Below are 24,679 nucleotides of genomic sequence, written 5' to 3'. Positions count from 1 at the left end.
ATAACTGGAAATTTTTATCTTTCAATCAACCCCTTCACAAATTCTTTTCAAAACCGAACACTTAACCACAATTATATGACAGTTTACCTTCTCATCTTTTTAGTCAAAAGCACTGAAATAACTGCATAACATAATTATAAAGTTGTCCTAAATTAATTTTAAATGTAAATATAGACTTCTCTCATAGCTACAATCTAATTACATAAAGGCTCTACCAAACCTATATTCTTTTTGTCTTACTTGTTTTGCCTAAATTCTACAATTAGCTGTATAGAAATAAAACAATAACTTAAATTACAACTTGATATGCAATATAAAATTGTAGCTATGCTAAGTTCCAAGACCCAGGCTGTTCTATTACCTCATATGTTTATTTTAAAATAATATATTATTTACTTGTTTGCCTCCTCTCACTCCATTCACATGTAGCTCCACAAGGACAGGGATTTTGTCTGCGCTCATGCATGTAATTCCAAGAATCTCACACGGTAGATGCTTAATATATATTTGTTGAAAGAAATGAGAAAATCACCATATGGTACTATCATCACAAATGTATGCTACATCAATGAGCCTTTTCACCACTGCTCATTTCTTTCTTTTTTTTCCCCACTGCTGCTCATTTCTTAGCACGAGACTTTGTGTTCTACTTTTATCGAGAAAACTGAGGCATTCCTCGGTAAAACTTCTCAAATACCTTCTCACTCTCAAAAGGCTCATTACCTCACTCTTTTTCTTCACCCAACTCTCTAAGCACTGATCCTTCAGGGTTTTTTTTTTTAATATTTTTTATTTTTGAACTATAGTTGGCATACAATATTGTATTAGTTTCAGGTGTACAACACAGTGATTAGACATTTACATAACTTACAAAGTGATCGCTCCAATAAATCTAATACCTGACACCATAAAGTTATTACTGTATTACTATGTTCCTTATGCTATAGTTTACATCTCCATGACTATTTTCTAACTACCAATTTGTACGTCTTAATCCGTTTCCCCTTTTTCACTCATCCTAAACCTCTCCCATCTGCTAATCCTCAAAATGTTCTGTTATCTTTAAGTTTGTTTCTGTTTTTATTTCGTTCTTTAGATTCCACAAGTGAAATCATGCAGCATTTGTCTTTATCTGACTTACTTCACTCAGCACAATACCTTCTAGGTCCATCCATGTTGTTGCAGATGACAAGGTTTCATTCTTTTTTATAGATGAGTAATGTTCCATTGTATATAAGTACCACCTCCAGTTTATCCATTCATCTATTGATGGACACTCAGGTAGTCTCCATATCTTGGCTACTGTAAATAATGCTGCAATGAACATATGGATACACATATCCCTTCAAAGTAGTATTTTGGGTTTCTTTAGATAACTACCCAGAAGTGTAATTACTGGGTCCTTCTTTGTCTCTTGTTATAGCCTTTGTTTTAAAGTCCATTTTGTCTGGTATAAGTATTGCTACCCAGCTTTTTGTTTGTTTCCATTTTCATGCAACGTCTTTTTTCATCCCTTTACTTTCAGTCTGTATGTGTCTTTCAATCTGAAGTGAGTCTCTTGTAGGCAGCATATGTAAGGGTCTTGTTTTCTTATCCATTCAGCTACTCTTTCTTTTGACTGGATCATTCCTTTTTCATTTGAAGTACTTGTTCATAGATAGGTAGTTATTGCTGTTTTATTATTCATATTTTTAATACATTTCTTCTTCTTCTTAAAGAAGTCCCTTCAACATTTCCTGTAATACTGGCTTGGTGGTGATTAACTCCCTCAGTTTTTGCTTGTCTGTGAAGCTCTTTAACTTTGCTGGGTAAAGTAATCTTGGTTGTAGATCCTTCTTCTTCATCACTTTGAATATTTTGTGCCAATCTCTTCTGGACTGCAAAGTTTATGTTGAGAATTTGGCTAACAGTCTTATGGGAGCTCTCTTATAGGTAACTGTTTTCTTCTTGCTGCTTAAGATTCTCTTTTTAGCATTTTAATTATGATGGGTCTTGGTGTTGGTCTCTCTGGGTTCATCTTGTTTGGGACTCTCTGAACTTCCTGGAGCTGTTTGTCTATTTCCTTTACCAAGTTAGGAAAGTTTTCCATCATTATTTCTTCAAATAGGTTTTCAATTTCTTGCTTTCTCTTCCCTTCCTGGTACCCCTATGATGCAAATGTTGGTACACTTGATATTGTCCTAGAGGCTTCTTAAACTATGCTCATTTTTTTGGATTCCTTTTTTCTAATTGCTGTTCTGATTGAGTGTCCTTGGCTACCCCATCCTCTAAATCGCTGATTCAGTCCTCTGCTTCATCCAATTTGTTGATTCCCTCTAATGTACTCTTCGTCTCAGATATTATATTCATTATTTCTGACTGGTTTCCTTTTGTTTTCCATCTCCATATTTATGTTTTCTATCTCTTTGTTAAAATTCTCACTGAGTTCATCTACTCTTCCCCTAAGTTCCTTGAGCATCCTTATACCAGTTATTTTGAACTCTGCATCTGGTAGATTGCTTGTCTCCATTTTGTTGAGTTCTTTTTTTGGAGCTTTGTTCTGTTCATTCATGTGGGACATGTTTCTTTGTCTCCCCATTTTGGTTGCCTACTTGTGTTTGTTTCTATGTTTCAGGTAGGGCTCTTAAGTCTCCTGGTCTTAGGAGAGTGACATTATATAGTAGGTATCCTGTGGGGCCCAGTGGCACAGTCCTCCCTGGTCATCTAAGCCAGGTGCTCAAGGTATGTCCCTCATGTGGGTTGTGTGTGCCCTCCTGTTGTAGTTGAGCTGTTTGCATGTCAGTGGGAGGGACTGACCCTCAGGCTGATTGGTTATGAGGACTGGCAGCGAGGGGCTAACCCTACAGAGCAGGATTCAATCTAGGAGAGCTCTGGTGCCTGCTCAGTCTGTCCTTTGGGTGTGTCCTCCTAAATGCAGTCCTGGGTGGTACTCCAGCTCCTGCACTGGTCAAAAGAGGCCACTGGGTGTGCCAGGCCAAGGACCTCCTGGGAGGGGCCCAGGTGTAGACCAAGTTCAGCCATAGCCTGTGTACTTCTAAGGCCACCTGGTAAGAGTCACCAAGCAATTTGCAGATAGCTGCCACCTATGCTAGGCTTTATAGGTGACTCAAAAGGCCAAACCAGGAACCAAGGCCAGCTGTTGCTAGTGCCAGGCTTGGGGCTGCTCAGCAAGAGGTTCAGGGCACACCAAGATCGGTTGGGGCTTCTTTGGGTATTATTGTGAGCCTTTAAGAGATTTTAGTAAAGTCCACAGCATGAGCCAAGACAGGTCATTTGTATGGAAAAAACCGCTGGAGGCAGTTTGGGTTGGCCTGCAAGTTGGGAGAGGTGGGGTCTCAGGGAATCATCTTGGCAGAGCGACCTGTGTTAACCAGGCTAATGGAGACTCAGGTACGGTGGCCACCTGCATTTGCATGCTGGGAGTGGGAAGGGCTCAACAAAAGAACAACAGATAGTGCCTGCACTTCTGTTGGAGAGAAAGCCACCCTTCCAACCCTCACTCTGAAGCCAGATAACTCTGTTCCTCTCCATGTGTCCCTAGCACTCTTTGAGCAACTGCCCCAGTGCTGGAGCTCAGAGCAAGTTGAGTCTGTCACTCAGAAGGTCCATACATGTGCAGGCTCTTTAAGAGGAATGTCTGCTACTCCTGCAGTCCTCTGTCTCTTTCAGCCACAATCTCCCCTGGTTTTTACAGTCAGAGATTGTGGAGACTTCTCTTCCTGGCACTGGAACCCTGGGCTCGGGAGCCTAGTGTGCATCTAGGACCCCTCACTCCTCGAAGTGGGGTACCTAGAGCCATGATAACCCTCCCGATTCTTGATTGCCACACGCGGTTGTGGGACTGGTTTGTTTCGCATCTCTCCTCCTCCTATCAGTCTTGGGGTGACCTCTTATGTATGTCCCCAATTGTAGGACTTTTGTTCAGCCAGACCTCAGGTGACTCCCAGTGAAGGTTCTGTAGTTTCACTGTAATTCTGATGCGGTCGTGAGAGGAGGCAAGCACAGCATCTACTTCCATGCCATCTTGACCGGAATCCCTTCTGGGTTCTTGCTACCATCTTTCCTTCCTCCTTTGAAACTCTTGGCCATCCTCGTTTCCCTCTTACTCAGTCTCTCCTGTTTCTAAAAACACACTCAGATTGCTTCTATTCTCAAATAAAATTACTTCAATTCTGCTACTACTTGTAAACTATGACATTATTTAAAAAGTCGTCTATCTTTTATCCTTCAACTTTTCATCACTCACTCACTCCTAACACTTATAATCTGGTCACCTATCTCTACCATTCTACTAAAACTACTCAATTAAAACCATTATTATAAAGCTATGTCATATCTTTACTGCCAAATCAGTTCCTTTTAGAGTACTCAATCTTTTCAAACTCTACGCAGCAACCAAGATCAAGGATTACTTTCTCCATCATTTTCTCCTGAGAGTCTCCTGTTTTGCCTACTGACCTGTTTAGATATTCCTGGTATCTCTGTTTGGGCTCCTCTATACCTTGTTATAAAATTGTATTTTATTTGTTTTAATTGTCTAACTCCTTAAGAAGAGAATGAGCTTCCTAAGGACAATAAATTAGATCTCATTACCTTGTTTGTCCAGTGCTTAGCAGTATCTACACTAGTAGGAACAAAGTGAATGTTTACTGAATGAATAAGTGAAGGATTCCTTAGCTAAAAGTGTTTCTCAAGATACCATGCTTGGACTTATCCTCTACTTCAAGGAAATCATATACCTTCATTTTCTATAATTTCTATATAGAAAGTTTTAAGGTCTCTTTGCAGCACTAGGCTCTTTCGGGAATTCAAGCACTACAACTCCAGTTGTTACTAGACATCTACAGATTGTACCATAGCACCTCAAATACAAACACTTATGTCCAAATAAAACATCCATAAACCAACTTCCTCCCTCCCAATTTCCTTATTTCTGATTAATGGTATCATCATGTTGAAAAATCCCCACATTAGGGATTTCTGCAGAAGAGAGAACTCAAGGCCTCCATCCCTCCAAAAAAGTAATTAATGAGCTGACAAATAACAGTCAGAATCAACTTTTGCAGAACTCTGGAATCTAGTAAAAAACTTACAAAAACTAGGGCAAGGCTTAGTGAAGAAGCTGCTGCTTTGTAGTAAGAAAGCGCTGTGGCATTTTAAGTTGCCTGCCTACCATTTCTTACATCCTGGTGGAAGTGAGGATAGCAACCTGTACTCCAAATGCCAAAAGGAGCAACACAGATCTTATTCTTGAAGAATTATGATTGTGGGTTTCAACCTATCTGGCAGCTACTTGAAGGACCAGCACAATGGCTTGCCCTGTTTCACCCAACTTGGAATATTCCCAGGGTTAGAGTGTCTTTAGCTGAAATCATTTAATTGATGCAGCAGACAGCAATTAGGACAAGTAACAGACAGACATATTGAAAACCCCAGGAAGGAAGAGTTTGTGATAGGATATACATAGGGTGATAAGGGCTTTTAAAAACTCCTGTGTATAACAGAGAATCAAGAATGCCATACACATCGCTACGACTGGACATATGCTTAGTAAAGTCCTAAAAGACCCTAAGCTTTCACTTATGGTTGATCTTTAGGCTCTGAAGACTCAGTAAGTGATGGCTAAGGCAGAGTTATAAATAGTCTGGTTAAGAGTTAGAAGAGTATTTTTTTCTTTTTCTTTTGGTTCCAGATGCTTAAGAGAACTGTCAAAACACTAGTTGACCAGTAAGCAAACGGATCATACTTCAGTGGCCACACGTGACAAAGAATACAGATTTTATAAAAAAAATAGTTTAAAAGTCACTAAACAAGCAAAAACAACCCGCCATAAGAAGCAACAAACCCTAGACAGGGTATAGAATCTGAAAGAAAAAACAATAAAAAATTCTATATCTAACAAAACTATCCTTCGAAACTGAAGAAAAAATTAAGACACTCCCAGATAAACAAAAACTGAAAGAGTTCGTCATACTACACCTATGCTGTAAGATAAATGCTAAAGGGAGTCTTCCACGCTTAAATGAAAGGACACCAAACAGTAATGTAAAGTTACATGAGGAAATAAAGAACAACGGTAAAGGTAGCTCCACTGATAAATATAAAAGCCACTTTGCAAATGTATGAAACAAAAATTTCAAATCTAGGTTAATGGGCACACAATGTATAAAGATGGAACTGTAAAGAAGCAAAGTTTTATCTACTATTGAAGCAAAGTTTATATTAATTGTAGTTATGTTAATTGTCATTAATTGTAGTCCCCAAGGTAATCACTAAGGAAAAACTAAAAAAAAAAAGTATATAAAAAGAAATGAGAGGGGAAACAAAATAGTAAATCAGGGGGAAAAAAATCAATTACAAAAGAAGGCAGTAATAGAGGAATTGATGGGAAAAATGGTTTCAGACACACAGAAAACAAGAAGCAAAATATCTGAAGGCCTTCATAGTAAAGTAATAGTAATTACTTTAAATATAAGTGGATTAAAAGGCTGGATTAAATGGCAGCAAATGAATGAATGGATTTAAAAATGTGAAAATTACTCAGCACACTCAAACAAGTGATGGGTTAAAAAAGAAATTGTGTTCTATAAAGTCAGCATGAGTAACTGAATTAGCAAATACTGAACCTCTGGCTCTTAGAGGAAATACAGGGTTAGGTCCTACAAGCCTCTGTTCACAACATTTTTATGTACCAATCAATACATAACCTTGTCTTACGTGTGTTTCTTTTTTAAAAACACTTTATATAAATTGTTGATTCACTGTCATTGAACTCATGGCCACCATCACTAACTTATGTTTGAGTAAAGCTTACCTAACGCATGTATTTTTTCTGTAAAGCAAATCAGGGGTTTTTTTTGTTTTTGAGCTTAGTAACACTAGAGAACACTTCAACACTAGGCTTAGGGGCCATTTAAACAAAAAAATTATTCCCCAAAAAAGCACAAAAATGCAAAAACAAACAAACAAACAAAAAACCCAAAAAACAAAACAAAACCACACACAAAAAACAGAAAGCCCAAAACAAAACATGGCAGTAAATAAACAGACTGTGAAAATGACACCTATTTACAGTATGAGAGCTGAAACAAGAAATAGAGCATTATCTTGTTCAACCTCAGCTGGCAACATGTACATTGGGCAACTCAAATATTTTGATACTCTGCACATGTCTACAAGTATTGACTTGGGGCTTACAAATTAAATAAGTTTTAGCAAGCAGGCGAATTCACTATATAGAATCTGCAGAAAATAAGGATCACCTATACTAGCAAACTGAATATAGCAGCATATTAACAGAATTGTACATCATGACCAAGTGAGATTGGTCCCAGGAATATAAGGGTGGTCGAACATATGAAAATCAATATTATATTCCACATTATCAAAATGAAGGGGGGGAAAAAAACCACATGATCATCTCAACTGATGCAGAAAAAACACTGGACAAAATCTAACACCTTTTCATAATAAAAAGAGTCAACATGATTGGACTAGAAGGGAATTTCCTTAACACAATTTCCTTTCCTTTAGTGGAAAGAAATAATCTTTAATCATAGATGACATGACCTCGTGTAGAGAAAATCCTAAAGAACCCACAAAAAAAGTTGGAATAAATGAATTTAGCAAAATTGCAAGATATAAAATCAACACATAAAAATCAGTTGTATTTCCATGCACTAGCAATGAACAATCTGAGAGAAAATTAACAATTCTATTTATAATAGCATTAAGAATAAAATATATAGAAATTTAATCAAGAAGGTGCAAGACTTGCACACTGAACACTACAAAATATTACTGAAAGAAATCAAAGAAGATCTAAATAAATGGAAAGACATTCTGTATTGGTAGATTTAAAGACAAGAGTTTTAAATGGCAATCCTATCCAAAGTGATCCACAGATTTAATGCAATCCTTACCAAAGGTCCAAAACCCATATTTTTGCAGAAATGGAAAAGCTGATCCTAAAATTCATATTGAATTTCAAGGGATCCACAAAGAGCCAAAACATTCTTGAAAAAGCAAAACAAAGTTGATGGACTCACACTTCCCAATTTCAAAGCTTACTTACAAAGCTATAGTAATCAAAACAGTGTGGTACTGGCATAAAAAGACAGACATATAGACCAATGGAAGAATTGAGAGTCCTGAAATACATCCATACACTACGGTCAAATGATTTTCAACAAGGATGCAAAGGCCATTTGATGGGGGAAAGAACAGTCTCTTCAACAAATGGTGCCTGGATAACTGGATATCCACATGGAAAAAGAATGAAGTTGGACTCCTATTTCACAATACACATAAAAATTAACTCAAAAGGGATCAATGACCAAAATATGAGTTAAAACTTGAAAACTCTCAGAGGAAAACAAAGTCTTCATGACTTTGGATAAGGCAATGAATTCTTAAGATGTGACATCAAAAGCAAGCAAGCAAAAAGAAAAAAGAAAAATGAGATAAATTGTACTTTACTAAAATAAAAAAAAATTTGTGCAGAGGACACTATCAAGAAAGTGAAGACGACCTACAGAATTAGGAAAGAATATCTGCAAATCATAATCCTTATAAGAATGCATACATATCCAGAACATATTAAAAAAAACTCTCAGAACACAAGAGAAAGAAAAATATCCTATTTCAAAAAGAGGCAAATGTCTTGAATAAACATTTCTCCAATGAAGATATACAAATGCTCAAAAAGCACACGAAAGGATGTTCAACATCATTAGTCATTTGAGAAATGCAAATCAAAACCACAATGAAATATCACTAGCAGGATGGCTATAATAAAACCAAACCAAACCAAAAAAAAAAGAAAATTAGCAAGTATTGGTGAGGATATGAAGAAATTGTAACTCTTCTTACACTGCTAGTCAAAATGTAAAATGGTCCAACTGCTGTGGGAAACAGTTTGATGGTTTTTCAAAATGTTAAACACAGAGTTATCATATGATACAGAAATTCTACTCCTAGGTATATACCCCACAAAACTAAAAAAAAGGTATTTGAATAAGTATTTGTACATAAATGTTCACAGACTCACTATTCACAAAAACCAAAGGCAGAAACAACACAAATGTCCATCAACATATGAATGGACAAAGTGATATATTCATATAATGTAACATATCTGCCATAAAAGGGATGAAATGGTGACATGTGCTATATAACATGAATGAATCTTAAAAAAAAAAAAAAAACAAAAAAAAACTAAGTGAAAACACACACACACACACACACACACACACCCCAGATACAAAAGGTCACATATTGTATAATTCCATTAATGTGAAATAGCCAGAATAGGTAAATCTACATAGACAGGAAGATTAGGGATGAAGGAAATGGATAACAGAGAGTGAGTGACTGCTTAACAGGAATGGATTTCCTTTGGGGTAATGAAAATGGTCTGGAATTAGATGGGATGGTTGCACATCATTGTTAATGTACTAAGTACCACTGAATTATACACTTTAAAATAGTTAATTGTATATAAATTTTCTCTCATAATTTTTTCCCCCTAAAATCAAATCCTTAAGAATCAGCATGTTCTTTCTGCCAAGACTTCCCATTCCCACTATTCACTCACTTGAGGTCAGGCCTATAATATTGTGCTTGAGCCTTCAATACTGTCTTTAAACTAGTTTCCTTACTGATCCAACCTGTCCCACTTCAACCCATGATCCATATCATCCAGTCCAATCTTCTTATAAATACAGCTGCAATTATATGACACTACTGTTCAAGAGCCAACAGTAGCTCTTCACTGCCTATCAAATTAAGAGAAATAATCTGCTTAGAATCTACAGCCCTCTTTAGAATGTCCTCAGTCTTCTTTTCTAGGCTTATGGTATGGACTATGGAAAACTGCACAGACCTTGAATCAGACTCTGGGTTCAAATTCCAGCTATATCACTTACTAACTTGAATCTCAAGCAATCTACTACTGCATGTTTCTGAGCTTAGAAATGGAGAAAATACCACTAACCATGAGAGTGTTGTAAAAACGGAATAAATTAATGTAAAGTAATATAGTACATATAGTAAATGTTAAACAAAAGCACCTTTCTATAATGTCCTGCACTGAAACTATGCTATATTTTTAATAAAAATGGGGCACTTAAATCCTCGAAATAGATATTTCCACCTCCATGACTTAGTTTACCTTGTTTGCTAGTTTCTTCCCAAAACTCTATTAAAACTTCTACCTCTCAAAAATCTACCCATTCAAGAAGTGACATTTCAAATAACTTTATTATTTTATCCATCTTCCCACTCCATGTTTCTCAACATCCTTCATTTCCCACCCTCAACCCCTATGATATGTACACTTTTTTTTTTTTTTAAGGCAAGGCAACCCTTGGTTGACCTCACAGATTGCAAGGACCTTGTCACCTTATGATCCCTTATTTTTTTTATTTTTTACGCCTACAGCACCTGGTCTTCCTAAGTGGTCTCCTATCCAAGTACTAACCAGGCCCGACCCTGCTTAGTTTCGAAGGTACACTCTCCTTTTTTTAAGCAACCTATCACCTTGTACTTCTGAGGTCCTCGTATGATAGCATTTCCTGTTTGGCTTTTAAGCACATCTATTAGAATATAAGGCTCCTAGAGAAGAGCATTCTGTCCCACTGGTCTTGTGCATTTTCTATACTTTGAACTATGTACACAGCAATAACTGTTGGTTAAATCGATTAAAACTAAATACTAATGAAAGCAAATACAAAATTTTAAACTGAAAAAAAAAAAAAGCTTGTATGAAATGACATTTTTAATTCTGAAGAAGAAAATCGCCAAGACTTCATACACAATATATACAATTATACACTGTCAAAAAAAAGAATGAGGAATTTCTGGAGAAACCCAGCAATTAAAGTCCCACGTGGGAAAACACCAAAAACACACAAAAAACAAAAAACAACAAAAAACCCCTACTTTAATCTTAGAGGCCAGAAATATTTCATCAAAAGAACATAAACTCAAAATATTTGTTTTCTATATAACGCAAAGCCTTCTGTGATCTCTTTTGTGAGCATGTCTTCAACCTCACACCTGTTAAACTAATGCTACAGCCATACAAGCTGTTACCAAAAATCCCATGCCTTTTCAAGGCTTTGAGCCTTATGCAAATGATATTTTTATGCCCTAAAACACTCACCATCCTTATTCTTCAAGACTCAGTCATGTTATCTTCTCTCTAAAGATTTCCCTATCTCTTCCCAAAATAAGTGATGCATTCCTCCTTTATGCTCAACACACCAATATTTGCTTTCTTGAGATCAAACATGTTTTTAATCACCTATCTATTCCCAGAACCTGGTCATATTAAGTGTTCTATTACTGTTTTTCATGTAAATGACTGACAAATGCATGCATAATCAATAACTATCTTTTTTTTACCCTGCTTAGAATTCCCCTGAAAGGGAATATTTATTGCCATTTGTTTCTATTGCTAAAAATGGTCCTTGTAACCTCCTATCAATGAGAGTTGATACAAAAGTATTTTATAAAATTATACAAATATAAAACATTAGTATCTCTTAATTTCTCAATTATGTTATAATCAGCAACAATTAGATCATTCTACAACAAGCAGACGACTCCCTCAGGTCAATGTATTTTTTTCTAAATTTTTCCCAACTTCAGTTAGTTCACTACAATCCTCCTAATCCCAATTAGTCCTTTTTGCATTAAATCTTTCTAATTCATTGCTTATTTGACTCTCATTCTTTCTCTACTATTCAGTCATAATGGGTACACTAAGAAAACTCTACAAAATAGACCCTAAATTTAAATTTTAGTTCTGCTACTTAACTGGTTAATTTAATGTTGGTCGAGTTATTCAATCTTCTTTAAACTCCAGTTTTCTTGCTTGTGAAATGAAATAAAGTTTTTATAAAATTTTTTTTAAAGTTTATATGTAAAGCATTCAGTATAGTGCATAGCACATGACAAGCATTTAATCAATGGCAGTTATTACTTTCCTACCCCCTAATGTTTCTGGCATTTACTTTTTCAAAAACACTTAAAAATTTATTATAGCATTATACAACTGGACCTGGCCAAGGTTGGAAGAGAAATGCTCAGGCCTAAACACTGAAGATGTGCACAACTGTGAGGCAGTCATTTTTATTGTTAGCTTTGTTTAAAAAAAAAAAAAAAAGTGTTATTTAGTACAGCTTCTAATCTTCCCCTCACTCCCAACCACTGGTCTTACTTCTCTCTTCCTACAGCACTGTTTCTGGACTAAAACAATGTATTATTAACTCCTCAAAATAAGCACTGTGAATACTCCATCTTCACATGATAGTTGTCCTCTTCTTAAGGTCAATCTTTATACCCATACCTATTCCTTATGTAACCTGGTTTTCAAATCCTTGATATACTACTGCATGCTAGCATTTAGAAGCATCTGAGTTTTTCAATATCATTGTTAAAATACATCTATCCAAAGCAGATAAACTATGCCATGTTTTATTTGGCCAGCAAACACATAAAGAAGCTATTGCATCCTTTCACCTGAGTACCCCATAAATTTGAATCCATGACATTATGAACTATGCTGAGATTTTTTTTATCATCTACATTATTACAGCAGTTCTTACTAAGTCTTTTTACTTATGTAAACTGCTGGCAAGCCAGATTCTCAGCAATTTTTTTCAACTCCTTTTAAAAACTTAATGTAGAATTTTTAATTAATGTTGTCCCTAATCATCTTGTTTATTTCTATATCAGATTTTAGCCTTCAGATATATTTCTGAACCTAAAGTATTTGTTATTCTTCCAGTGTTAGGTCTTCTTTATGTTAAGCATGTCATTTTTCCTCCATCTAAATCACTGAGTAAATAAATGTTCAATAGAATGAGGTCAAAGAAAGTATTTTTCTTTCTTTAGGGAACTATAATTCTGTTCTTATGGTCATAGTTCTTCAAAACCAGTTTCTCTCTCATGGATTCCCCCCATTTCCCATTTCTATGGCACATGTAACTGATCAGTTGTTTATCAGGCGTATAAGACTTTTAGAGTTCAAAGGGACTTTCCAGGGTCATATGGTCTTGCCCAACTCTCTCATTTATAAATAAGGAATAGGAAATCCGGAAAGTTTAGTAATGTACCCTTGGCCACATGGCTAATAACTGGTATATGGAAGCAGAACTAAGGAATTCTAAATACGAATATATGGTGTTCTTTCCATTACAGGTCTTAATTTCAATTTTTGTATTATCTGTTCATCTACATGAAATAAGATAAATTATTGGTTTTGATTATTCTGTTTTATCTAAAACATTGTGCATTTTTTGTTTTAAAGGGTATCACACAAGGAGCAGATATACTGTTTCCTCTATTTTTTAAGTACATTCAGGGAATAGGTGGGTGAATAGCCTGTCTCTACTCTGACAAGCTGCGAAGCATAATAAATACAAATGTGGACTTGCTGAAGATAGTGAGAAAAGGCATATTTTGGTTACGAATCTTGAATCCTGATCCTGAGCCGACTAATGCACATAGGATTAACCATCAACTAACTTTCTAAAACTCAAGAGAGAGAATAATTTTATCATTATATTGATGACATATATTGAATCACTTTTATACCCTTTCTGGTTGATTTGTCATCAACATTATTTATGACCAAATTTATATATGAAATCCACTGTATTATTAACAATAAATAACCACCACCATCTACCTCCCCAAAAGAGTGTTAAGTTCTGTGAGAGTTAGTATTAGTTTTCATTGTATGTTTTTTGCCTGGCTTGCAGTAGGCTCTCAATAAAAATATGCTGCAAAACAAATTAATTAATTAATAAGCTCTTTAAAAAGAAAACCCAAAAAGCAGATCTAAAAATTTTATAACTCCCCAAAGAGTAAACAAGAGATACAGTCCAGGATTCACTTGGCCACCAGAGTTAACTAAAGAAACAAAGGAGTCCTAATATTACAATTACTACATTCTTTTTCAATAAAGTGCTTGCTCCTTTTCCATTTCACATTCCCCAGAAATTGATAGGTAACTCATTGTTTCCTTAGACTCCTTATACATAAGACTTCTACAACAATTCTTTTGTTCATTTTTCAAAAAACACCAAGAAAATGTTGAGACCAAATCAACTTCACTGTATAAGATCATAAAAAGTTCATCAGCAGATAGAAAGATTAGGCTCTTGTAAGTTAGTATTACTTTATGACCTGAACTCAAAAACAAGCCAAAGAATTCATTATTTTCTTTCAATGTTTTCATTTTCTTTGTACTCAGCTGCTCTCAAAACTCATTTCAAACTATCAAATCTCATATCTACCAAAACATCAATTTCTAGCAATCCTTCACTGATTAAATCAAAACATTCTCTTTGCTGGTGCCTGTATTGAATGTCATCTACATTGTTCTTCTAAGAGGTAAGTAAAAAGTACTAAAACAATATCATGTTAATTCAAATGTTGAAGATCATTTTAAAATCATGTTGAGATTAAAGGAATTTGCTCACCTAATCCTCTTATCATGTTAATATATTTACGATTTATTTAATTCACTTCAACTGTCTGTGCTAAGTTCAAAGTTACTGAATTAGAACTTTATCAAACTCAAATCATTTATTTCTATCCATTTCTTATTTGTTATTTAAATATTGATACTAAAACATTTAAAAACTATTTTACTTATCAAGTCAAAACTAATATTATTTGATGTATCAAACCATTTAGCTTATGTTTCATCAACATAAAGCACCAGCCTATATAAACTCACCAGGTTCCCTCCCTACAGTTTTAATTACAAAAGTGAAAAATCTAATTCGAAAACTACAAGAAAACTATGGATTTAAGAAACAGATTAACTTACTGAAAAAATCTTTAAAGGCGTTTAACAAATCCATGTTGAATAAAAATCCTGTGTTTTCTTTTGTCAGGTTTGTCAGCACAGCTCAGGATAATTCCCAGTGAGCTTCCTGGTCTGTTCTGCAACACTGAAACTCCCCACACCCAGTCCATGTGACCTGGCCCACACCCAAGCAATAAAAAGTTTTTTTGAGGCTTCTCTCTTTCCAAAACTTTTTTTACCCCCAATATAAGAGAACCTGTAAAACACGTATAGCATAAGGCCACAAATCTGACCTTATTATTCAGAATTATTTTGAAGAAGCTTTAAAGCATATATATTCTCAATAGCTGAAAATATATTTATGTATTCATTTTTTCCTTTGTTTTCTCCTTTTTTTCTTAACTTTCAAACAATGTCTCCATCAGCACAATCATTATGAAACAAATCCTTTAATTATACGGGACATTTAAGTTACCAAAAAGGGGTTCAGAAATTCTGAGAAAGGCGAGAAGGCTGTCTGATGGAAAAGCTGGATTTACATCATTATACAGACTACATCGCTAACTTAAAATAACTTTCCCAAGTACCCTGGAATGTAGACAGCAGTAACTGTAACACAGAAATAAAGTTAACAGAGATATCCTAGGACTCAATAATATCAGAAAATGCTATGGAAGATTTTGTGCAAGTATTAACAAATAATAAAAATTTTATCTAATTGGGCTTTTAAAATTTATATGTGGTAATATATAAAACTGGGATATTCTTCCTTTTTGCTCTATATTAGTTTTTTCACTATCTTTTGTTAATTACTGTCGCATTTGCTCTAGTCCCAGGATACCAGCATCCTTATAAAAAGGAACAGAAAAGTATTATCTAGGTGCGTTCCTAGTCCTTTCTGTGCCTTCATCATTGTGAAGCATACTTTCTTGATAGAAGTTACCTTAATTTTCCTCAATACCTCTACTCAACATGCTTTGAATAAATGTCCAGTATTTACAAAATAAGAAGTATTCCTGGTTCTAACTCTGGTCATTTCAGCTATTTAAGGAAAATCTTTCTGATTTGTCTTACATTTAAAAACTAATAATAACGGTCTTAATTGCAAAAACCTTAAAATCTCAAAAAAAAATGTACATACAAAAATTAACTGTCATGGTAAAAATTCAGAGTAATAACTTAATTTATTAAATTACCTTTAGAATACTGGAAATGTTTTTAGCTCAGAAACCAATATTCCCATACTTTATACTCTACTTTTAATTGAACTATATTTTAATTTTTACTATCTTACAATGGTTAAAAACATAAGAGATTTGTCTTCTACTGCTGACAACTGAAAGAACACTCTAGTCTAGAATGACAATGATGTTGAATAAAAAATCAAAACTAATGTAAAGCAGTTAGTCAATAATATATTTGTCAGTCATGCCACATTACTCCCAAACTATCTCCACAAAGAGCAATTTTACTTTCTCTTCTACATGTTTGCAAAGAACCATTAAGTAATAGAATGCTTGCATGCTTGCCTAAATACAAAAAACATGAAGTTCTGTCCCTCCCAATTCCTTCCTGTCAACCAGGGAGAGTTTAATTTAAAAAAAAAAAGAAAAAAAAAAAGAGGCTAGTCCTCATCTGTGCATATTTCCTTCCTATCAGCTCTGCCAAGGCAAGAGTGAAGCAGATTCCACTATCTCTGACCCTAATGGAGCGCCAGTAAAAACAAACTTTACAGTTAGAGGAAGGAGAAAAAAAAGAAAATACGAGAGATCAGTATTACAGTAACAATCCACAATTTAAAATTGTTTTATCCAATATAAGAAGAAAACAATTTGTTTTTAAAAGTGAAGTTCAAAATGTAAGCCATTAGATGTTAAAGCAATGTGCCATGCAAAATAAATTGCCTTAATGACAAGAAGGCAATTCTTCATCTCACTAATTTATCCCTGTCTCACTTAGATGCAGAATTTGCCTAACATCCAACAGTCACTCATGGTTCAAGGAGCCCCTGATCAGAGTTATTTCTGCTCCTTAGCACGACTCTGGCTTGATACTTGAATTCCAATCAGATCCACTAGCTAGATTTATAGAAACTGCCCATTAACATATGAGACCTTTACTGGTCTCCTGACTTGAAAACCTGCTACAATCCAAACTTACCTTGTCTAGCTGAAATTCCAGTCCTGGCCTTTTCTAGTCAATTCTGCCCGCTGCTCCCAAAATTCTGTACAAAGAACCAAGCTCTAGTATCTACTTAAAAGAAAGTAGTATTGTTGCTGTTTTAATACAAAAATAACTTACCTAAAGTATCCTTTAGGTTTTTTACAATAGATGCTTTTCGAGCACTGTTTTTCCTTTCCACATAATTAGAAGGCACAAAACCTGTTTTATTCAGGGAATTTCGAACTCGCCACCAAGACTTAGAATCATCCAGAAGCCATAATCTCTCATTCTTCTTGATGTCCAGTTCTTGTTCTTGTTGGGCCACATAATCAAATTTGGCTACTACCACCACTTCTTCTGCCATCTTTCAGCAGCTTCAGCACTATAACCACATAGAAAATAGTTTTATAAGGTTTACATAGTGGTAGTCTACATACTTTTTAAAAGAGATACACCTAAAAACCTAAGACCACTGAAAGGTTAAAAGTAAAAATACGGAAAAAATATAAATACCAGGTAAATTCTAATCAAAACACAACTGGTGTAGCTATATTAATAATGCACAAAAGAACTTTAAGGCAAAACCATCACTAGTGACAAAGAAGTTCCCTGCACAATAATAAAAAGGTTTTATTCAATATATATAACACCTAAACTTATATGTACCTATAACATAGCTCCAAAATAGATTGATAAGACTATAAGGAAAAATGGACGACTCTATTGTTGCAGAGGACAATTTCTAACATATTTATCTCAGTAATAAATCAAGGAGACAAAAAAATTAGTAAAGCTAGAAAAGAACTGACATCACAACCATTTAGTTTGATTAATAAACATATAAAAATATTACTTCCAAACAGAATACAAACAAAACATATACAAAAATTGATCAAACGCTAGGTCATAAAGGAAGTCTCAACAATTTTCGTGTACTTAGTATCTGACAACCATAGTGTCTGACAACCATAACAATAAGATAGCTTTTAAAAAACCTCATATGTTTGGAAACTTCTAAAAACTCACGAGTCAAAAAAGAAATAGTAATATTTCAAAAATACTTAGAAAATAATAAAGACTATACTGCCAACCTGTGGGATGCAGCAGAAGGAGTATGTGGAGGAAGATTCTTAGTTTTAAATAGCTACATCAGAAAAATAAGAAAAGCTAAAAATAAATTAATGAACTGCACATGTGCCTTAAGCAGTCAGAAAAGCAGAATATAAAGAAAGTAGATAAAAAGAAATACAAATAAAAAGCAGAATTTAATGAATAAAATAAACATATAGAAGACTCAACAAAACAAAAAGGTAGTTCTTTGTCATAACTAACAAAATGGACATAGTTCTGGCAAGAATGAGCATTAAAAAAGAGAAAAGCACATCCAAATACCAGGAATAGAAGGGAGTCATAATTATAGATATAGACAGTCAAAAGACATGGCAATATCATAAACTTTATCAATAAATCTGAAAACAAGTAAAACATATAAATTTATAGAAAATAAAAACAAAAGTAGTAAAATTAAATCAGTCATTAAGAAATCTTCCCATGATGGTTTTATAGGCAAGTTCTATTAAAATTCAAGGAACAAATAATTCCAATTTATACAAACTCTTAAAACAAAGGCAAATTACAAACCTAATAACTCTCTCTTGAACCTAAGTCAGCTGTTTTCTATAGAGATTATTTTACATAAACAGCTACTCCTGGTTTAGCAAGCTAATAAATACCGGCCTTTGGTTTTGCATATTGGATTCTTTTTTCTCAACAACGAAGCAAGTTCTTCAACTTTCTCAGGGAAATGCTTTTAAATCTAGAATTCAACATTCACTAGCATTCAAGTGTAGACAGTTTTGTATCTACAAGGTAGATACTTTTTTGGAGGCAGTGCAAGGACCCCAAAACTACTATACATACAGCAGCAAAATAACTCATAATGCTAAAAAAGGACGATGATGTGGTAATCATGAAATAATGATAAACAGAGAAAACCAGAAAAATTAACTTGTATCTTTACAACTTTCCTGTTTGAAATTACTTCCAAAGAAAAAGTTATAACCATGTCTAAATAATTGCTGGTATATGATATAAAAAATTACAACAATGAGTGATAGACTTTTTGAGACACTAGTAAACAAAGAGATTTTTTTCAGGGATATTTGGGCACTGATTCAGACTCCTTCCCTGTGGGGACACCCCTGTCCCCATAATTAAAATATAAATTTAATGAAATTTAATCCAAGGTCCCAATGAAATTTATTCTGAAACTTGAAGAACTGATTTTAAAATTTACCTAGAAAACTAAACATAAAACTGGCAAATATTTTAGAAAAAATAAGTTGGTATAACGACACTATAGGTTGTATGCCCAGCATTCATTTTCTCTTTTCCTAGCAATATCCCTGCTATGCTTCTTCTACTTGCCATTTCAATATTGTTTTAGCCATGCAACTTAGGGGATAGACTCTAGCTTCACAAAGGTGTATTTGGGTTAATCAAAAGCCCTCTCTGCATATTAGAATCACTTACAGAGCTTTTTAGAGACTAATCAGTCTGCAGTGTCACCTAGGCATTCGTATTTTTAAAAGCTACCCAAGTGATTCCAATGTACAGCCAGGATTGAGAACACATCTAAACAAATCATGACAATCTCTCCCTTGCTGGATACGTCCACATTAACTCACGTAAGGGAACTTTAGGGAAAAGTTGACTGGCTTTTGAGAAATATAGTAAAAGCCTCTGTACAGTAGTCTCCTCTTATCCACAGGGGACTATGTTCCAAGACCCTCAGAGGATGCCTGAAACCATGGATAGTACTGAACACTATATACACTATGTTTTTTCTTATACATACAACGCTATGATAAAGTTTATTCTTGTGCATTGAGGCCATTTAAGAAAATAAGGGTTACTTGAATGCAATCACTATGATACTGCAACAGTTTATCTCATAACCGGGACAGCTTCTAAGTGACTAACAGGCAAAGTAGTGGATACAGAGGACAAAGGGATGATTCACAAAAGTGACAGTGTGAGAAGGTGCGGGATTTCACCACACTATTCAGAACAGCACACAATTTAAAACTTATGAATTGTTTATCTCTGGAATTTTCCACTTAATCTTTTCAAACTGCAGTTGACCATGGGTAACTGAAATTGTGGAAAATGAAACCATGGATAAGGGAAGACTACTGTATTTTGTCATGGACAGATGTGAGGCCTAGAACTACTGCAGCCATCCTGTCATGAGCTGGAGAATGAAGATGACAAGCAAGAGAAAGGACAGCTGCTAAAATAAGCACTGAAAACTGCCCTCTTAAAACCTCCAGTTCCTTGAGCTAATAAATTTATTATGTTAAGACAGTTTTTGTTATTTTCTAGCTGAAAGTTCCCACTATAGGCAAACATACCCTATCAGATATCAAAATGCACTAAAATGTTAAGGCAATTTAAAATAATATGATATTGGTGCAAAATCAAATAGACCAGTAAATAGAGATTGAGGTTCAGAAACAAACACACATAGGTGGCTTTAGAAGCCCCCTTCTCTAATGTACTAGCTATGCATTCTAGTTTAGGTCTTTTTAAGGTAGACAGAATACTTCAAAGCACTTATTACAAATGGATTTTTGTGTATTTTCCTCCAAAGATTTACAGTGGTCTCATCTATACCTAATGCAAAAGCAAGTAATTTTTTAAAGCGACCTCCTTTGATTAAGTCTTTCCAAAGCAATCAACTTAGTTTTCATAAAACAACTTTCTTTTAGCACAATTTTTATTTATATAAAATATATAAAATTATAGTAGAAAGCACACCTGAAAGAAACAGTACATCTAACTCTTGGTAAGTAGACTGAATTGAATCTTGGTAAGAGTAGAAATATATCAAGGGTATCAAGTTTTATGTTTCATATGTAAAGGTTTAGTTAATCAGATAAGTCAAGTTAACTAAACTTCTGTGTGTATAAACATGCAAATATATGAGAATTTTATATGTAACAGGTGGCATTTCAAATCATTAGAGAAGAATGTGTTACTCAATAAACAATTCCAGGACTATTACCTATCTGGGGAAAAAATCATGTCCTACTTCACGCTATATATAAAAGTAAATTAGACAGAGGACTTTTACTTCCAGGAAGACAAAGTAGTTGTACTTTTCTCTATTTCTTCAGCTAAGTACAACTAAAATCCCTAAACATTATATATAAAACAAACATTAGAAAACTCTGAAAGGTAAAGAGAATAAGGCAGATCAGCTAGGGAGGGACCTTGGTACCCAAGGAACAACACATTGGCAAATTCTCTAGGTTTTATTTTTGCCTGATATATCACATACTTGGGGCTGAAGATTGGCAACCTAGATATACCATGCGCACAGGCAATCAATCAATCAATCAATCAATCAATAAATCCAGTGCACTCTAGTGCTCTCCATGGATCAAAGGGACAGCCTAACAAAACAGAAAACTTTTAGACAATACAATATTGCAGATTTAGTTCCAGACCACCACAATAAAGCAAGTATCGAGTTATAATCTTACTGCTTTGGAGGGTCTTACCTTCAATTTGTAAAAAAAATGCATCATCTGATGATGAAGAGCAATAAAGTGAAGTGTAATAAAACAAGATATGCCTAAGAACACTCTACTGTATTCAAACACTACAGAACGGCCCCACCCATATCAGCAAAGGCAAAGTAGGAAACTTAGGCTTACTACCCTCGAGAAGCTGTAACAAGGCACCCCAACATCTCTGCCTGGTGGTATAAGTAAAGGCCAGTTAAGGAGCGAGGACTCCTACCCATCAGCCAGACAGAAAATCAGCAAGATATACATGTTTTTCAAGTTCCCATGGAACAAGTACCAAGATAGACCATATCCTGGGCCATAAAACAAACCACAACAATTTAAAAGAACTGAAGTCATAAAGTATGTTCTCTGATTACAACAGAATCAAACTAGAAATCTGTAAAAGAAAAATAACAGGAAAATCTACAAATATTTGGAACATATATGTCTAAATAACTGATGGGGTCAAAGAGGAAGTCTCAAGGGAAATCAAGTATTACACTGAAATTAAAATGAAAATACAACTTATCGAAATTTGTAGAACACTGCTAAAGCAATGCTGATGAAAGTTACAGCATTAAAGGTATACAATTAGAAAAGAGGAAAAGTCTCAAATCAGTAATCAGCTCCTACCTCAAGAACCTAGAAAAAGAGCAAAAGTCAATGAAATTGAAAATAAAGAAAAATCACTGAAAAAAAGAGCTTAGCTCTTTAAAAAGATCTATACAATTGAGAAACCTCTAGGAAGAAAAAAAAGACACAATTAAAAATATTAAAAATGAAGGAGACATACTACAGACCCTGCAGAAATCAAAAGGATAAGAGAATGCTACAAGCAACTCTACATACATAAATTTAACAACTTAGAGGAAAAAGATCATTAACAAAAAAAAAACCTTACCACAATATACCCAATATGGAATAGGTCATCTGAATGACCCTATAACTATTCAGAAAATTTAATTAGTAATTTAAAAACTCCACCCCGAGAAAGAAATCTCCAGGTCCAGATGTCTCCCTACCAACTATCTAAAGAATTAACACCAATTCCACATAATCTGTTCTAGAAAACGGAAGAGGAAGAAATAATCCCCAATTTATCTTTGAAGTTTATATTACCCTGACGTCAAAACTACACAAAGACAGGACAAAGAAAGAATACCAACCAATATCCTTCACAAATATAGATGCAAAAATCCTTAATAAAATATTAGCAAACAGAATTAAGCAGTATGTAAAAAGAATACTCAATGACCAACTAAGGATTTTCCCAGAAATACAAAACTGGTTCAATATTTTTTAAAAAATCAGTTAGTATAATATATCATATTCACAAGCTAAGAAAAATCATAAGAGCACATTACTTGATACAGAAAAAGCATTTGACAAAATTCAACACCCTGGATAAAACACCATTATACAAGCTCTCAAAAAAACAAGAATAGAGGGGAAGTTCCTCAACTTGATAAGACCTACAAAATACCTATAGCTAACATCATACTTAATACTTAAAGAGACAGACGCTTATCCCCTAAAATCAAGGACAAGACAAAGATGTCCACTCTCACCACTGTTATTCAGCATAGTATTGCAAGTTTTAGCTAGTTTAGTACGGCAAGAAAAAGATAAATGGCATATTGATCAGAAAGAAAACTCTGCTTACTTGCGAATGACACAACTGACTACATAGAAGATTCCAAGGAAGCTACAAACAAGAAGAAAAACCTCCTAGTACTATTAAGTGAATCCAGCAAGTCATAGGACACAAGATCGACTTGCAAAAATCAACTGTCTTTCTGTATACTAGCAAAGAATACATGGACACCAAAATTTAAAATGCAATACCATGTATAATTGCTCAAAAATGGAAAAAAAATCAAAGAGGTACAAATCTGACAACACCAAGAGGGCCTATATGTTGAAAACTACAAAATAAAACTACAAGATAAAAGAAATCAAAGATCTAAATAAAAGTGTTTATGGAATGGAAGATTCAACATAGTAGAGATGTCAATTTTTCCAAAATTGACCTACAGGTTTCTGTAATTCTTATCAAAATTCCAGGAAATGTTGTTTTTTTATATATATATTTACACAATATTATTCTACAATTTATATGGTAAGGCAAAATAACTAAAATATCTAAAACAATTTTATTTTTAAAATTTTAATTAGTTTCAAGTACACAGTACATTGGTTAAACATCTATATAGTTAAATGTAAAATGATCTCAATTGTTCCCTCCCTCCCCTGACCTTCCACCTAGCCAATGTATTAATGCTAATTGCATTCCTTATGCTGTGCTGCTCTCCATCCCGGTGATCATCCATCAGCTACTAATTTGTACTTCTTTAACCCTCCACCCCATTCTCCCAGCCCTCCAAACTCTTTCCCCTCTGTCCATCACCAAATTGTCCACTATATTTGTGAGTCTGTTTAGTTTGTTCTTTTTATTCCTTAAATTCCACATATAAGTGAAATCATATAGTGTTTAACTTTTTCTGTCTGACTTAAATACCTTCTAGGTTCATCAAAGCAATATTATCTTTTTCCATTCCCTTCCTTTTCATAAGTAGGGGTCTTGTTTTCTTATCCTTTCAGCCACTCTATCTTTTGGTTGGAACACTTAATTCTTTTTCCATTTAAGGTACTTATTGATAGGAATGTAGTTGTTATCATTCTTTATTCCTGTTTTTGATACATGTTTTTTCTTCTTAGAGTAGTCCCTCCAACATTTCCTGTAATTCTGGCTTGGTGGTGATAAATTCCTTTAGTTTATTTTTGTCTGGGAAGCTCTTTATCTGTCCTTCAACTCTAAATGATAGCTTTGCTGGATAAATTATTCTTGGTTGTATAACCTGGGTTTTCATCCTGTCAAATGTTTTGCCAAGCCCTTCTGTCCTACATAGTTTTTTTTGAGAACTTAGCTGCCAATCGTATGGGTGTTCCCTTATATGTAATTACTTGTTTTTTTCTTGATGCTTTTAATATTGTTTCTTTGTATTTAACCTTTGGCATTTTAATATGATGTGTCTTGGTGTGGGCCTCTTTGGATCCCTGATTTTTGGAATCCTCTGAGCTTCTTGATGTTTTATTATGTCTATTTCCTTCACCAAGT

General features: G+C 34.4%; 1 protein-coding gene across 2 annotated transcripts in view; it reads right to left on the bottom strand.

The window, feature by feature from the left end:
* The window catches only part of NCK1 (NCK adaptor protein 1), a 77,913-nt gene that overhangs the window by 4,944 nt on the left and 48,290 nt on the right, over positions 1 to 24,679 (bottom strand). For both annotated transcript variants that reach the window (XM_011373200.2, XM_011373201.2), the window contains one exon: positions 17,126 to 17,369. In XM_011373200.2, coding sequence (XP_011371502.1) covers positions 17,126 to 17,351 — 226 coding nt within the window. In that variant the 5' untranslated portion in view covers positions 17,352 to 17,369. The remainder of the gene's footprint in view (positions 1 to 17,125; positions 17,370 to 24,679) is intronic.

Source organism: Pteropus vampyrus, unplaced genomic scaffold (assembly GCF_000151845.1).
Source record: "Pteropus vampyrus isolate Shadow unplaced genomic scaffold, Pvam_2.0 Scaffold220, whole genome shotgun sequence".
Taxonomy (NCBI): Eukaryota; Metazoa; Chordata; class Mammalia; order Chiroptera; family Pteropodidae; genus Pteropus; species Pteropus vampyrus.
This window is presented reverse-complemented; position numbering and strand designations above follow the sequence as displayed.